This window comes from Mandrillus leucophaeus, unplaced genomic scaffold (genome assembly GCF_000951045.1).
Source record: "Mandrillus leucophaeus isolate KB7577 unplaced genomic scaffold, Mleu.le_1.0 Scaffold1154, whole genome shotgun sequence".
NCBI lineage: Eukaryota > Metazoa > Chordata > Mammalia > Primates > Cercopithecidae > Mandrillus > Mandrillus leucophaeus.
In genome coordinates, this window is record NW_012099810.1 from 127,857 (window position 1) to 145,955 (window position 18,099).

Sequence of the window (18,099 nt, forward strand, 5' to 3'; positions counted from 1 at the left end):
CTCAGGCCCTCTGACACCTGATCCCCTGAGTAGAAGCCTGTTGTTCTTGTATCTTACACAATGATTCACTGCAGAGATATCTCTCTGAGCCTGGGATTTCATGACACTGAAAACATAGAACAAGCTTTATAAATGGCAGCCATATTTCATCTACACACAGAAGCTGCTCACCTACCTCAGGGGAAGGTTTCAGAAACAGATGGTCTGCTTTGGGGACTACATACACTCAGAATTTCTTATTTGGAATTACACTTTACATGAATAAAAAATACAGCAAATCATCTAAAGCTCTAAAAATGTATGCAGAGACCTCTACAAATACCAGACATGTTGTTTGCAGCACAATTTATTATCTGGTCATAGTATTTGGTCACATTATTAGGTACCGATTTAACACCATGTAACCTCTCTTGACACAGAGCAACCCAAAAAGAAAACTTCAAAATGTGCAACAGCAATAAATATCAAGCTTTCTGATCTAAAATGTATAAATATAAAATATCAGTCATTTCTGGAAACATCTTAAGAAAATCCGGCAACCACATGTCCGTGAGTAGGTGTCTGATGTTGACGGTGCTTACATTCAGAACATATCACCTCAGATCCAACACAATTATTTTTATGTCTTTTACCAACACATGTTTGCATATCTAGGAAAGAAAAAATTGGTTTTACTATATGTTTGATTTTAGCATAATGTTTACCATATGATTTTCTTTAGGGAGGGAGTATAGATTTCCTAATTTTAAATTGTTCCTGATTTTTAAAATATTTCCAATCAGAAGCTATACAATCACATTTATTAATTTCAACAAAAACAAAAATATTTACAGGGGTTGCCAAATAATTTTCATTTTAAGTAAATGCTAATTTCAATATAATGTTCTCTGATGTTACAGCCACAGAACTGCCAAAAAATTAGGGAAAAAAAAAGGCGTAGTCAAATGTTTCTTTTGGACTATGCAAAAGTAATCAAGAAGTATGATCGTAGTTTTCATACAATTGCTATGAAAAAACTAATTTGGCCATATCAAGCAGAAAGAATTCATGCAACATTTTAAATGCCATTTTCTATGATAATTGTTTACTTATTTGGACTCTGAAGAAAACTTTTAAATATCACACATATATATAAGTGGAAAGGTAACTTTGTGCACCATTAATTCTGCTATAGAAATATTGATGTTTCCTTGTAAATACAATTATTTTGAGAATAAATCAGAAATTAAGTATGCCGATAGATTAATTTTCTGAGATAAAACTCCAAACTAAGCAGTACAGTATTTTATCTTATATTAGACTGCTACTATTTATTTAAAAACAGGTTGGGGGGGCAGTGAATAAGAAATACCTGGAAAAATAACTAATATGATGTACTCACACTGAACAGCCTGGGCTCCTTGGTGTGTGGATGAAAGCCCTTTTTTTTACAAGCAGAAACCTCAAGCATGCCAGCATTGGTGAGCCTGAAGATGCCAGTGCTAAATTTCAGAGTGAAAACGGGTAGAAAAATTAAGGATCATTTGGGCATTCCAGATGCTTTATTTGAACAGCACACACATACATATTCCTCAAATGGGACTGAGAACTCACAAACTAGGAATTCTATAGTGATTTTTTTTTTTTAACCAGTGACTGGCCCAGAGGAGAGAAACCCAGGAGGAGGCAATGCTGCTGCTAGGAGCCTGCAGGATCGTTAAGCGGACAAGGCAAATAAGCTACTGTGTGTGACCCCACAGGAAAGGCCAAGGCCCCACCAGAGAGTCCCATGAGAGGAAATTACAAGTGGCAGATATTTCGAATTCTTCTAATAATGTTAATACAGATTATAGCAATAGCAAATAGGTATTGAGTGCCTGCTGCGGTACCAGGCACTATGCTAAGCACTGTACATAGGCTATTATCTAATTTCATCTTTACATCCATCCCTGATGGGCAGGTATCAGGGATGAAGAGGCAGAGGCCTACAGTGGTCAAGTATCCTGCCTAACACAACACTTGAGGGGTGGAGCCATGATTTCCATATGTATGTTTGATTCCCATGCTCATAACTACTCTACAATAATCAGTGTCTCCAAAGCTAGAAAGGTTTTTTCTCAGCTAAGGCTAGAACATTTCTTATGGTAGAACATAATACAGTAGAAATGAGTCCTAAAAAGGCTAACTGGGATAGCATCCTTCTTAAATGTTATTCACTTCAAGGTCACGCTAACTGAAGAAAGAAAATCAGTAATTCTGCCACAGAATGGACCTTAAACTGCAGAGCTACAGGTCGATGGCAGCTGACTGCCACCCATCTCTTTTTCCCGAGGGTGTTGTGTGCTTGCCAATCCAAGTACCACAACCTGGTGTCTAGACACACAGGAACCCAGCAGCCCTAGACAAAGCCTTCTTTGGGCTCCCCTGAAGAGTCACACTTACTCTTTATGCTTTGGTGAGCAAACAATGGCAATGGCCTCTGGCAACATGAGTTGATAGGAACAGTGAGTGTGAAGATCAACGCTGGATAAGAATGCAGTTTGAGTGGGATGCGTCTATAAATAGAAAAGAAGACAATTTTACTAGGATAGCTGTCTTAGGCAAGGCCACAGCTTATTTTAATAGAAAATTCTGTTTTTTAAAAAATTATTTTTAACCATTAATCAAATAAGGGATTTTTAAAAAGGTTTTGCTGACATGATCCTTCCCTTTATGCATTCCTATTATTTGCTATTTTGGAATAACTATGACTTTGAGAAGAGGCTCCTAGAAGTGTTGGTGTACTTTCTTCTTTTGGGGATAGAAAGAGCTGGAAATTAATTTGCTAGGGGCTTTAAATAGATTCTTATAGCATTATCACAACTCATTTATGAGATACTTATTTTATTATCTGAATTTTACATACAAGGATCCCAAAACTAAGGGAGGTTACATAATGCGCCTGTGGTCACACAGCTGGTAAGGAGCAGAGCTGTGACTGGAAACCCTGGACACAAGATATGTATATACAACATTAGGAACATTAAAAGGAAGTTTTCACTAAATAGACCACATGTTGCTGTGTATCGTTTTGTGGATTGCCATTTCCTATAAATGGCAGAATGGGAGACTCCAAGTTGTTAAAGGTATTTGGGACTAATCTTGCATAGCAACTAAATATATGGGGAGGAAAAAAGAGGGATTATAAATTAAAAGAAATCTGCCAAGTCTCTGGCTACATACAAATGTGTTTATGCATGGTCAATCAGAGGTTCATATTTGAATATAAAAAATAAATGCACATCTAGTTATTTTAAAAATTCATATTAAACCCTAATTACTCTTGAAAGAAAGAATGTGACTATTTTAATCATGAAACAAAGATTCATGGCACCACTGTCTAGGTCCTGACACCATTACGCACTAGCTATATGACACTGTGAAGATTACTTAGCCTTCTCTTGCCCATTTCATCATCTGTAAAATTGGGATAATATTTTCTGCATGGGATTGTTATGAAGATGAAATATGACAGTCCATTAAAATTCTTGGAACAGTGCTTAGCACATAGAAATAAAAGGCATTAGCGGTTGTTATTGCTGTTGTTATTTTAATGTCTTTATTAACTAAAAGGCACAGATCCATAGTAGTAGCTAAATGTCTTTACACACAACTATATTCTATTAAAGAAATGTAAGATTTTAAAACAATTTTTAGGCCAGGCATAGTGGCTCATGCCTGTAATCCCCACTTTGAGTGGCCAAGGTGAGAGGATCAGTTGAGCCCAAGGGTTCAAGACCAGCCTGGACAATATAGGTAGACTCCATCTCTACCAAAAAAAAAAAAAAGTTGTTTTAATTAGCTAGACATGGTGGCATGTGCCTGTAGTCTCAACTACTTGAGGGGGCTGAGGTGAGAGGAGCACTTGAGTCAGGGAGGCTGAGGCTACAGTGAGCTGTGATCACTCTACTGCACTCCAGCCCGGACAACAGAGCAAGACTCTGTCTTGGGAAAAAAAAAGCAAGAAAAAGTTTTTTTCTGCTTTAATAGAATGAAGGCAAAATCAGATGATTATTTACAGAAAGCTACATGTTCTGCAAGGAAAAAATAACACTTGGCCTATAAAAACTTAGATCGACAAAGGAATGGAAATTATCCTAACTTTTAAAATGCAAATCTTCAGTAGGGGGTACGAGTGGGAGTATCTGACAGCCTGTTATCTTACAAGGAACACCTTCTCTTTGTAAAATAGAGGCTTCTATGTCTTTGTGAGAAATTAAAAATTGTTCAAAGAAACTATAGTGCTGTGGAGGCGGCAAGCAGGTTATCATACAGACAAATCACTTTGCTTGTCAATTTATTTCCACACGGAATGCACACCACATGACCTGAGTCCTTCATTTCTGCCAAAAGGAATTATGTCTATTCCAATGAGAACAGTTTTCCCATGGGAGAATGAGGCTCCCATTCCCTCACTCTACGGAAATGAAAATGATGATGACAATGATAACAATGGCAGCAGATGCCATTTATTGCAACTGTATAATGTGAACTAATCACTTTCCATGAGTCATATCATTGAATTCTCACAGCAACAAGTGCTATTATTATCTCCATTTTGCAGGTGAGGAAACTGAGGTAAGCAAGAAAGTGAGTAACTTGTGGATGCTCATAAAGCTAGTTAAACCAAAAAGTCCAAATTCAAATACATGTCTGTCTGATTATATTTCAGACCTTTTTTCCCGATGACTAATTTGTATTTGAAAAAAGCCAGCTCTGGAATTTGTTGCTATTATTACACTTGATAAAAAACATCATAAAAAGTCATTACAATCACTGAGGTTTAGAAATGTAACATTTTTGTATTTTCATTCAACCACAATAATTTGATATGGTGAAATGAGTTTAACAAAAAGTCCTAGAATTCAATAATTATGCTAAACTTATTAAACAACTTACCTTCATAATTGCATGCATTATGTTCACAGAAGCTCATAAGGGGAAAATTTTTGTTTCTAATTTGGAAAATGTTTTGTTAGATAAACTAACATTGACTTGTCAGTGTAAATGCATAATTTAATAGACTGTCATTCTTGCTAGAATTTGTTTTGCTTTAAAATGCATTCTTGTTACAGAAATCATGTCAAGCTAAATAAGGCATTCTTTTTACAGAAATCATGTTAAGCTAAATAATATAGCAATTTCCAGGCAAACTGTAATGCATATTACTTACTGTTAAGTAAAGCAAATACACATATGTAGAGTTTTACAAACTCTTCATTATAAATAATTTCTTGCATTTGAGAGGCAGTTTATACTTTTCAAAGAGTTTTCACACCTGGTATCTTGTTTCCTGTTCACAGAAATCCAGTGAGGAGAGAAGGCATTCATGAACCTCACTCAGCCAATGAGGGAATCTGGAAACTAGGCTAGAAGTCCTGACTGATAGAACATAATCATTTACAGGTGGAGTTGGGACTAAAGTCTCCTGTACCCTCCAGAACTGCATAATACCAAATGCTTAGGAAGTGTGTGTGTGTGTGTGTGTGTGTGTGTGTGGATGCTGCCCCTCCCCAGTGCTTCTCTATAAAGCAAGTAAAAATGATCATGTATCATTCCTCAAGGGCACTTGGAGGTCCCCAGAATGCGTCCTGGAAATTTTCTTGGCCAGTATCCCATCTTAGAGGGATGGCTTATCCCAGTCTGCTATGGTTTGAATGGTGGGGTCTCCACCACTATTCATGATGAAACTTAATCCTCAATGCAACAGTATTAAGCAGTGTGGTCTTTGGGAGGTGAGTAATCACAAAGGCTCCACTCTAATGAATGGTATTAAGACGCTTGTGAAAGGGCTTAAGGTTGAAGGGAGTGCTCTCTTGCCCTTCTGCCTTCCATCCTGTGAGGACACAGCAACAAGGTGCCATTGGTGTTTAGTGAAGGCTGCTTGTGGAAGCTGAGAGCAGCCCTCACTAGACACCAATGCTGGTGCCTTGATCTTGGACTTCCCAGCCTCTAGGACCAGACAAAACAAATTTCTGTTCTTTTTAAATTACCCTATATCAGGCATTTTGTTATAGCAGCAAAAACACACCAAGACGTTATCCTAGATCCAGCTTATGTGAGACTGAATGGAAAAAATTTCCCTCAGCTGGATTGCACTATGGCTAGAAAGGATAGATTATTATCACCAATTATAATAGGTACAATTTTCTGAGTCTCTCAAAAAATGTGCTGTGAAATTCACCAATAGTATCTCATTTAATATGAAATATCCTGTGAAGTCAAGTATTATGATCTCCATATTATGGATGATAAAACTGATGCTCAGATTGCTTAATAACTTGCCAATGCCCCTACAGTAAATTCTTAGCACAGCCAAGATTTAACCTCATGTCTATTTGACTTGCTCCTATGATGGCCTGGTGGATGTTGGAATTCAATGTTTTGGGCCCTATCCTCTTGCCTTACTCTGTGGCTGTTTATATAGTGATGCATACATCGTTTGCCTATCTGAGGGGTGTCAGGAAGTGTAGCTGATATATACAAACACGTTTAAAAGAAACATTTTCAGATATTTTCTTAAAATAATCTAATTTAGACCCACATTAATAGTTGTGTAGCCAAATCAGTTAACAATTTGGCTAAGCCTTCACTAGGCTATGTAAAATCATCTAAAACAAATCACCTGATTTCCAAGTGTTACTCTCTTTCTTCCTACCTCTTTTAACTTTAGATGATACGAAAAAGCAAAAGATACACGTTCTCCAAATCCAGATTTGACAGATTTAGACACAGTCTAACACTGAAAAACATGCCATAATATGATGAAATTTATTTTTTTTAATATCTGTTATTCTTTTCTCTCCGCTTGAGAACCACTACTTAAATGATGACCTTTATTACATTTGAAAAATTTAAAAAGAAGAAGCTATTTAAAAGAGGCTAAACTTTTTCAAGGAGGAAAATAGCATGCCACACAAAAATAAACTGAAACCCAAAAGGTCAAACGTACATGAATCCATCCTAGAGTGAGGAGATCATGTTGATCCTGCACATTGAATAATTCCTCTACATTCTCCACGTCACAATAGTCTGGTCCCGCAGACTGCTTTGGCACAATTACATGAGTAATAGTAAATTCATTATGTGTCTAAAAAACAAGTAGCAGAAAGAATGACATGCATCTGACACACACACACACACACACACAAACAAAAAAAAAAAACAACGGAACAGGAAGTGCAATGTTTAAGACTAAAGAGTCCGCCAATAGGGGTGTGTGTCTAGGTACAGGGACCACTTACATTATCCCTCCCTGTACCGGGACACACAACCATTCCCAATTCAAAAACAAGTCCCAACAGTAAAAATGGATTCTTTGCCAAAAGTTTGAGACTCAGTTGTTTGTAGCTTGAAACCCACTTTCACAATAGAAAACATAACATAAATAGGAATTTGCATGCCAGGCTTCTGTGGAAGTTTAGTTAATAAATGATGTCTTGATATAGCTGTAATGGAAAAACTGAACAAAACAAGGACAGATTTGTTTGGAGGGGGAGATACTAGTTAAATAATTTTGTGGTGTTACCAAAAGGCATTTCTTAGGGTTGTGAAGGTTGATGGTTTTGTTTTTATATTACTAATTATATTTAATGTCACCTCAAGATTTAAGACATTCTTCGAATGTTGCGAGGACTCACTAGGATCTTCTGTAATTAAGATAATGTTTTGGATTTGCAATCAGATAAAGAGAAAGGAAAAAACAAATTATTCCCCTTAGGCAAAAGGTAAGAGTTGAGAGGAAGAGGGTTGTGAAGTGCCATGGGATCCTGAAAGAAGAGATGTTTGTGCAGTGAGAGGCTGTCTTCCCCCAGGCAGGCTGGCCTTTCTCTGTCCAGAGGACCATCCTCTCTCTAGCCTTAGGGCTTTCCTGCACACTATGCACTGCTCCTTTGCCCTGATTTCAACTCTTCCCTCCATCCAACCTCTTCCTTTATGTATTCTTCAGGCCTAGCTCAAACATCACTTCTCAGGGAAACCCTTCTCCACCCTTCAGACAAGGTTAGATTTACCAGTTACACACTCCCATGATTCCCTGCACTTGCACAGACAGCACTCAGCCCCACTTATCATTAGTCATCTGTCTGGGTCTTCACAGCATCATAAGTATCGTGAGGCAGGCTGTTGCTGGACACCCACTGCTAATACCCAGCACGCTGCCTGGCACATTTAGATATTCGGTAAATGTTTGTCTGACAACGGAGTGAACGAATCACAAATGAATCAATAAATCAATCTGAATACAACACAGGATGTGGGGGTGGATGTTTCAATAGCACACTGTCTCCTTAAGTGCAACAGAGGTGACTGTAGATGCCCATTCTCCTGTGCTTGCCACCAATGGCTTCCTCTATCTTGGAGGGAAAGAGATGACAGAATACTGGAATGCAGGAGGAGATTGTGTATTGAATACAATGTAGTATTATTCAATAAAGCAGAGGTTCCTAAGCTAAATTTTGAGGACTGAAAATATGCCTGGACCCAGATATATAAACTAGCACTCAAAACAGACTATGAAAGGACACGCCCAAAGAAACATTATTTATCTTTGTTGTAGATAGGAAATTGAATGCATCTCCTTTCTTTCATCTCCTTCTATTATGACATTGTCTTTCATCACATACTTATGATATCTTCCATAATTAAATATGTCCTGTGCCTATAGGCTTTTGTTGAAACTACTGCCTTAAACTAAAGGAAACAACAAAATCCTAGTTTTATTCCATGTGTTTCTCAAAAAGGACAGCAAGATAATACATGCCACAGATTAAGTTAATTATACGAATGTATGTGAAGCTAACAATTGCAATGAAAATTTGATTTGGCAACCAGATAGATTTGGAAATCTGAAGACCTATATTTCATACCATTTTTCTAATCAAAGATTTGATTTATAGGTTGATCTTTAGGACAAGTTTTTATAGAGTCTCTGAAATTTTACAATCTATTTTCTAGAAGGATCATTCCATTAATAATGACAGTAGTTTTATAAAGTTAATTTGTGTAATGTTAATTACATAATACTTATAACTCTTAGCATGCTTTTATTCTGTTCCACTTATCAGAAGAAATCTAGTACTATTAAAAGTATCCTATGCAGATACATATATCTAAATATAAAGATCATACCAGTTTTCCACAGAGTATTCCACAGGTTTCTATTCCTCTCACTGTATTAGATTCTGCCAGCTGCAGAAATTTGTGGCAAAGATCTTTTGGCAAAACTGCACATCGCAGTCCTTCAACCACTAAATCTAAGAAACAAAAAAGGGAAAAAAGGCTAAAAAACAAACTGTATGTCCCATCTTTCAAAATTGCTTTTGGCAAGCAGTCGCAGTTGGACATAAATTTCAAAAATAAAAGTATCAGGTGTTCCACTTTGCATATTTTATTTTAAAACTCTTAGAAGTAAACATTAACCAGAAGTAAAATTAAATTATGTATATAAATTATTTTATAAGCAAAGTGAGGAGGTACCAGCACTTTTACATGTTTGTACCTTGGGTCAACTACTTACATGTTATTTTATCTTTTGGCAGGAAGTAAATATACGGTTAAATGCATAGGCTGTGTAGAATGCATCTCATACCCCATAAGACATATGATAAATATTGTGTTTACCACGTTACTTATATCTTTATGAAAGTTGGTGATCAGCAAGTCAAAGCACAATGTTTTGGTAAACAATTAGCAGTAAAGTAACTTTAAAAATGGTCGCCTATTATCACTCATTTCAAATAAATGGGAACACAAATTCCATCTGACAGAGTCTGTGAAGAAGAATTCTGTATTTTGGAAACCTGCCAGCACTGATCTGGCAGTACGGAGCAGCACTAATTCTTGCAGAAACACACAGGCCATTTGGAGGTTAATTATCTATGTGTATGAGATTCTCTCAGTCCAAGGATGATGCTAAGCATACCGAGTATAAACATTTATTGCTGAGCAAAGTCCTGGATAAACAATTTTCTCAACACCTTTTCTCTCCAGAAAGATGGATGTATTTAAGATGTATGTATTTCTTAGTTAAAATACATAGAAGACAAAAGGACTTGAAATTCTTCTCATTTAAAATCTCTGTTCAATGATAAAATACTTCCCATTTATGATTGAGTCTCTGCTCTATCGGGGGCATCATATTTCCTGAATTTTAAGGTTATATATAGTAAAAGCCAGAGAGTATTGAAAGGTTAGTTCTGTCATGCATACCATATTATGCAGGGGTCCTACTACAATTAGTAATGAAATGAGGAGGACCCTCCCAGATGCTATAGAAATATGGTTCCATCCGATGAGCCTCAGTGTCTCACGGGGGTGCATTTCATCACTTACTCTGAACAGCACTTAGAGTAGCAGCTGGCGTTAAGGCCCTGTTTACAGGAGGAGAGTGGCTAGCATAATTGGTTGCGTCACTTTTATTAGGTTGATCTGCAAATACATTCAGCAAGGAATTGTTCTGGTGTGTGGAAAAGCAGGACAAAGCACTCCCATCAATCTGCTCCGACAGCCCTGAGGTTTGCTGACTTCGCATCTGACCTCGGGCTAACTCTTGCTTCTTGAGTTGATCTTCGAAAAACAGAAACTGCTCCGATTCTAGCTGCTGCTGGCGCATCTGAGCAATCCGCTTCCTTTCTGCCTCTATCAATCTCTGATGCTCCAGTTTTTTGAGAATTTCAGCTTTATATTTGTTCTAAAAAGTGTGACAGCCAGAAGAGAAGGTTAGTGTCCAAGGAAAAACATTGAACTGGAATTAGACATTTTCAGTCTTCAAGCAGACAGAGAAAAGGCTAGATACTGTGATATACCCACAGGGACACTCAGGGAACAGTGAGAGAAATACATAACATCAGGGCAAAAGCCCCTTGATCTGATTAAGATAGCAGTTCTAAATCCACTGATATTTTACCAGAGACAGGCCATGACAATCAGGATCCCTCCATTCCCTTATGCTTGTAAATACTGGAAAATCAACGTTAAGGTTGTTTGCTCAGTCAGACCGACAAGACCATATGAAACAAAATACCTCACCCCTACTGCACTTTCAATATAGTGACCACTGGCCACGTGTGATTATTTGAACTTGATTAAAATTAAACAAAATTAGAAATTCAGCATCTCAGGCACACTAGTCACATTTAAGTACCCAGTAGCCACATGTGGCTAGTGGGTACCATATTGGAAAGTGTCAAACAGAACATTTCCATCATCACAGGGAGTTCTACTGAACAGTGCTGCCCTAGAACCTTTTGCATTTGACTCTAGAACTCATACTCTGCTGGAAATTTATGGATAAGAAGGAATCACTAAAAAGAATGGTTATTAAGGCCAGGCGTGGTGGCTCACGCTTGTAATCCCAGCACTTTGGAAGGCCGAGGCGGGCGGATCACAAGGTCAGGGGATGGAGACCACGGTGAAACCCCGTCTCTACTAAAAATACAAAAAATTAGCCGGGCGCGGTGGCAGGCACCTGTAGTCCCAGCTACTCAGGAGGCTGAGGCAGGAGAATGGCATGATCCCGGGAGATGGAGCTTGCAGTGAGCCGAGATTGCGCCACTGCACTCCAGCCAGGGGGACAGAGCGAGACTCCATCTCAAAAACAAACAAACAAAAAAAGGTTATTAAAATGTGTTCCAACCTTCTCTGTCACCACTAACGAAGAGTTTTGCTAAAAATGAGGAGTCCCAAGCTCTCCAGTCCTAACAAAATATTCAGGCTTATTAGGTCAGATAATATGAAGTATTAATGAGCCTTTCAAGTGATTTTGATAGAAGCTAGATTTGGGAGCTACCGTAAGATGGCGGCAGCATAGAGGACACAGCTGATAGCTGCACATTCAGGTGCATACAAATCACCCTGGGGCTAATTGCAGTTGCAAATCCTGATTCAGAAGGTCTGGGATGGGGCCGGAGATTCTGCATGTCTAACAATCTTCCAAATGATGCTAATGCTGGCTGAAGCGAGGGCTCACAGGCATCGCTGTTCATCTCTCCTAGGCTCAGTCCTGCTATTCTAACCCCACAGAGATTTCTACATGGGACACTACCGTAGGCTATGAAGTGACTGGTATCAAAGGCAGAACATGCAACAGCTGCAGAGCCTGTTCCTCCCAGGAAGATCATGCAGAGGAAGATCATACACATTGCCGACTGTGGAAGGGAGACTTGAACTGGGCTTTCGTCTGCCTTGCTGTTGCTTTGTCTTACCCTCCAAGATCATTTCTGTCTTTCATATTTCAAGTCACATTATTAATATACACACTTCAGGGACATTTCCAATTTCAACATTCCCTCTACCACTTCGTTAAAACTTACCACTCAAACTAGCCTTCCACCTTTGCCCATAGAAAGTCAAAAAGCTCAATGAGCATTCTCAGAGCTGATGAGATTGAACTGAAGTGGGAGTCAGTGAAGGTGGTAACTTCCAAAGCAAATAAAACACAACCAAAAAAGCAAAATAGCTTTATAATAATGCTATGTTGAATGTGAGTATCCGATACACTGACTGGCCAATTTCTTCTTCCAATGCCTTTCTGCCTCTCAGACATTATCATAATGGTCACTGTTTACTAATAACAACCCAGAAGCCACCACTTTTGGGTGATACAATTACATTTCAACACATGGTTAGCTGTTATTCCATCTCAATGCAATCCTGACTATAACATTCTAAGAATCAAATTCACATTTCTAAGGCCTACATCATTAGGCACATCAAAAACCATATACTGCTCTCCCTACCTCCTGCTGGCTGTTCATCTGGCAAAAGAGCAGCCATCTGGCTCAAGGTTATATTGGCAAGAGTCGATCAAAAAGTTCTACTTAAATCGCTGTAGGAAATCTCTTTTCTAACACATTGCTTTGTTAGATGTTGTAGGGAAATAGAAATACCACATTGTTGGTGCAACTGCTTAACCTGGATATCAGCATAAATTTTGTATTGGTTTCACATCACTGCATCTTTAATTTTTAATTTAAATGCACAGAACATTTCAAAAACTCATCACATAAAAATGAAATTCAAAAACCACTTGTACATAAAATAATCATGAAATAAGTGTACCAAATGAACTTACTTTGCTTTGCAAATATTCTTGGTATTCTATGTTATATTTCTTTAAAAGGTCGTTTTTCAATTCATCTGTCCTTGGGAATGCAATTTCCTTCAGTTTCTTTTAAAAATATATATACATATTGATTAGTGGGATTTTCAATACACTCTTTCAGATCCTCAGGTGAGAAAGAAAAACAGCTGGTAGGTGTGTTGCAAATAAAGTCATGAGTAACCAAAGATGATGGCAGAAAAATAAATCTTTTTTATGGGTCCAAAATATAACTTTCCAGCAGAAAAGAAACACTATTATCCCTTTTGTAAGAACTTTACTGGCCCCACTGATTAGATAAGCATTTTGTTATAGCCCAATGCTATAAAAAGTAAATAGCTAGAACTTCATGGCTACCTTTGTGGTACCCCATTTTTAGACAGTGAGTTTGAGATCAATCATTCGTTCTACAGTACATAAATCATGTAGCATCCGAATTAGAAGGGATGTGAGAGAATATATGGTGGATAGGGATTTCTACACATGCTAGACTGTAAAAAGAATAGCTGGGGCACTTTTTATAAAAATACAGATTCCCAAGCCTAATCCAGATCTACTGAATTAACACCTAGAGAAGCGGTCTGGGAATCTGGATCTCAAACAGCTTCCTCAGAGATTCTTAATGGCAGGAATATCTGGGAATTCTTATAAAGCCCAACTACCTCTTCCTTTTTAGAGGTGAGGAAGCAAAGGCCTGGAGAGATTGAAAGTCCTGTTTGGTATCATGCAACCAGCTAGCAGCCCATTTAGGACTGGAACTCAAGTCTCCCGACTCTCTAGCTCTTTCACCAAATTTCGATTCTCTTAATCCTTTGTCATTCATTTATGTATTTATTCATATATCTATTCAATAAGCATAAACAAGAGAAATGCATATGGTTTTGCAGAATTTTTCTCCTACAAAAAAAAAAAAAAATAAGCATAACCGTAAATTGAAAGTCACCTTGACAGCCTGGCACCTTTAGTTTCCAAACGGAACTCTCTGAGGTTGAATGAACAAGAGAATTGAGGGGAAGTGCTACACAAAGACATGATAATAAATGATACTTCAGGTAAGTGACTGTAGACATTTAAAAAGTTGACTGGGCGTGATGGCTCATGCCTGTAATCCTAACACTTCAGGAGGCAGAGGCAGGCAGATCACCTGAGGTAAGGAGTTCGAGACCAGCCTAGCCAACATGGTGAAACTCCATCTCTATTAAAAATACAAAAATCAGGCTGGGCACGGTGGCTCACGCCTGTAATCTCAGCACTTTGGGAGGCCGAGGCGGGCGGATCACTAGGTCAGAAGTTCGAGACTATCCTGGCTAACATGGTGAAACCCCGTCTCTACTAAAAATACAAAAAAATTAGCCAGGCATGGTGGTGTGCAACTGTAGTCCCAGCTGCTGGGGAGGCTGAGGCAGGAGAATGGCGTGAACCTGGGAGGTGGAGCGTGCAGTGAGCCGAGATCACGCCACTACACTCCAGCCTGGGTGACAGAGTGAGACTCTGTTTAAAAAAAAAAAAAATTAGCTGGGCATGGTGGCAGGTGCCTGTAATCCCAACCACTCAGTAGGCTGAGGCAGGAGAATTGCTTGAACCCGGGAGGTGGACGTTGCAGTGAGCTGAGATTGCGCCACTTCACTCCAGCCTAGGTGACAGAGCAAGACTCTGACTCAAAACAAACAAATAAATAAATAAATAATGTAGATGACCATCTGACAAAATCTGCATTTTGCTTATGCACCCTCAGGTCTGAAAAGACTCATAGGAAAGCCTTTATTTCATTATTTGGTAAAGTGTTTTTCAAAAATTATTTAAAATTGCATGCTACAATTGGCTTTGTGTACATGATTTTATCTTCCTTCATATAAGACCAACACAAGCTATTAAAGATAAATAAATGGGAAATATTGTAAATGTTTATTTAAAAGAATATATTCACAGCTAGACATAACCAAAATTATAGATATAGCAATTATTGGTGATAAACAAATCACTTAAAAAATGATGATAAATTGCAACACTCTTTTTCCTTGATAGTATTTTAGCCTTCCACCTCCTGCTTCCCCCACAATACTTTATAATCTATAGTTACAGTTCTATAAGATGTAAATAGCTAGAACTTTGTGGTTGCCTTAATAACTAACACTAATTTTCAAACAGTTATTGAGTTCAGGGCTGTATAAAATAATCAAAAGCAGCCAAAATGTCTGAAAAAAGTTCGGAGAAATACACAACATTCTCTTAATCTCCGGGAGAGATTATTGTAAAATAATTCCTTCTTCACACCATTAGGTAACGTTTTTGTTTCTTTCTTTTCCCCCAGCATCAATTAGACAAACCACACTGGCTCAATGATGATCATTAAACGTCTAAGAAAAAAATCGAAACATCATGGTTAATGGAATAAATTTCTCGTGCTCAAACTCTCAAGAGAAAGAGAAAGCGGAGGAAAGGGAAGGATGAATCAATAATGGATACTTATAGAGCATTTGATTCCACAGCGGATAAGCAAACCCACAATACCTTCATAATATCCTGCTTTTCAGGTACTGCACATTGCTGGTAATCTCGATGGTTAGGAAGCTTTTCTACAAACAAGCTAAGAAAGAGAAAACATGTTCTTAGCATTATGTAACAGCAAAAGCTCAATCATGGTTTCTAATAAGGGAATGAGCATCTTTTTTCAAAAATCACATGTTTAATAACTTATTTACCTACAGTCTTTCCATCTGCCTTTTCACTAAAGTCTGGCAAGAGTATTATTTTGGTATTAACAGTTAAACTCAACAAACTAAGCACCAGAGCTAACAAGGTTAAGGTCAGGGTACTCTCTAAACAGATCAAGTCGTTTGATCTTTCTCAGGTACTGCATGCTTAACCCCAAAAGAGCACCATCTTACTTTTGTGTACTGCTGGCAACACAGAGAATCACATAAAAATATCAGAGCATGGAAAGAGTGATGTAAATTCCTTCTCACTCTTGAAAAAAACTCAAATGACCACTGATGAACCAGCAGCGCCATCGTGTGTGTATCAAAAAACTCTTAACTGAAAACTTGTAACTAAGAAAAGTGACAACCAGAATCCCTAGTGAATTAGGAGGTGCTAATTAGGAATTCATTATTTTTCGTCACCATTTGAGGAACAAGAGACAGCAGCAGTGAAAGGAAATTCCTACAGGAAACCAAGTGCATCACTTCCAGGTAAAGTGAAGAAACTGCTACCACAAGGGCAGGGAATTCTTTTTTATGCACTGATGTATCCTCAGCCTGAAGAATAGAATCCAGCTCATAATAAGTGCTCAATAAATATTTGCAAAATGAATGAATAACCCTTCCTTGAAAAATCATAATGAGCTGTAAATGCTGTTTCTGATCAAATAATATGCCTTATACTTACTGATTCTGTAAACCAAATAATACACACATATACTCATCATTTAATTTCCTCTGACAACAGGCTATAGGTTAGACAGAAATGTTAGAGTAATTCCCATTTTAAATGAGAAAATTAAGGCTTAAAGAAGCTTTAAAAGTTGTTAGCTATCTAAGCCTTTATAAATAGAATAAATTCAAAGACATTTAGAGCAGAGGGGACCTCAGAGATTTTCTCCCATAAATCTTTCATTCGTAGATGATGAACTAAGGCCCAGGAAGAATGAGTGAATTACAAATTATCACACAAGAGAATTCAAATATTTTGATTACACAATAATTCTGAGATATAGGGGCCTTTTCCCTTTCACCAGGCTCACAATTACATAGGAGCATATGCAAGATCAGAGCAGAAGGTGAAAAAGAAATATTATTAATTGGTAACTTATTCAGAAACAAAATTTATTGGAAAAGCTTGGCTATCAACGGTGGAGAATAACTTCCAATTTCATATTTATTACTTAACTTTCTAAAAACAAGTGGTTTTCCCAGGTAGGGTAAATACTGCCAACCATTCTCTAAATTTTCAAGTTCAGTAACTTGGATAAAATGCAGATCTCAATTTGCATACCATGTAAACCACCTTTAATTTTGCCCTTGGTAGAATCATGGAAGGCAATTTTTAAAATACTGTATCTTTCAACTTAAATGTTCTCAGGCTAAGCCCCTGACTAAGCTAGTGAAATTATATGTGAAATAAGCCAGGCACAGAAACACAAACACTGCATGATCTCACTTATAATGTAGAAGGAATCTAAAATAGTTGAATTTATAGCAGGGCAGACAGTAGTAAGGTGGCTATTAGAGTTCCAGTGGGTGAGGATGAGGGGTGAGATGTTGGTCAAAGGATACAAAACTTCAGTTAGACAGGAGGAATAAGTTCAGGAGGTCCAGTGTATATGATGATTATAGTTAATAACAATGTATTGCATAATTATGCAGCTTGGGTCTGGCACAGTAGCTCATCCCTATAATCCCAGGACTTTGGGAGGCCAAAGCAGGAGGATCACTTGTATCCAGGAGCTGAAGATCAGCCTGGGCAACATAGTAAGATCCCGTCTCTACAAAAATAAAAGATTAGACGAGCATGGTGACACATGCCTGTACTCCCAGCTACTTGGGAGGCTGAGGTGGGAGGATCACTTGAGCCTGGGAGGTCGAGGCTGCAGCGAGCTATGATTGTGCCGCTGCACTCAGCCTGTGCAACAGGGAGGCCCTGTCTCAGTAAAAGGTCTGTGGGGTAATAAATATGTTAATTGGCTTGACTTGGTCATTCTACAATATAAGCATATATGTATCAAAACATGTTGCACACCCACTATATATATAATTTTTGTCAATTTAAATCAAATTAATAATAAGCTAGCAAAAGTAATCGACATGTGACTTTCAATTAAAATAAAAAAATAGAAGGTTCAGCTTAGAAGATATAATTATTGATAACAGGACATCCTTTCAACTAGTAAGTTACCAGATTTATAGTAAGGCAAGTCCAAGTCCCACTTCTGTTAACTCTTCAACTAGGATATGCCACTAGCAAATATCTGTCTAATAGGAAAT

The 18,099-nt window shown here is 37.9% G+C and overlaps 1 protein-coding gene across 2 annotated transcripts in view; it reads right to left on the reverse strand.

Annotated features, from left to right (window-relative positions):
- Window positions 1–330: 330 nt before the first annotated feature.
- STAMBPL1 (STAM binding protein-like 1) overlaps window positions 331–18,099 on the reverse strand; it is a 55,684-nt gene continuing 37,915 nt past the window's right edge. For both annotated transcript variants that reach the window (XM_011998091.1, XM_011998096.1), the window contains 8 exons: window positions 15,629–15,704; window positions 13,091–13,186; window positions 10,351–10,708; window positions 9,148–9,272; window positions 6,971–7,108; window positions 2,422–2,534; window positions 1,382–1,481; window positions 331–650 (listed from right to left, as the gene is read on the reverse strand). In XM_011998091.1, coding sequence (XP_011853481.1) covers window positions 594–650; window positions 1,382–1,481; window positions 2,422–2,534; window positions 6,971–7,108; window positions 9,148–9,272; window positions 10,351–10,708; window positions 13,091–13,186; window positions 15,629–15,704 — 1,063 coding nt within the window. In that variant the 3' untranslated portion in view covers window positions 331–593. The remainder of the gene's footprint in view (window positions 651–1,381; window positions 1,482–2,421; window positions 2,535–6,970; window positions 7,109–9,147; window positions 9,273–10,350; window positions 10,709–13,090; window positions 13,187–15,628; window positions 15,705–18,099) is intronic.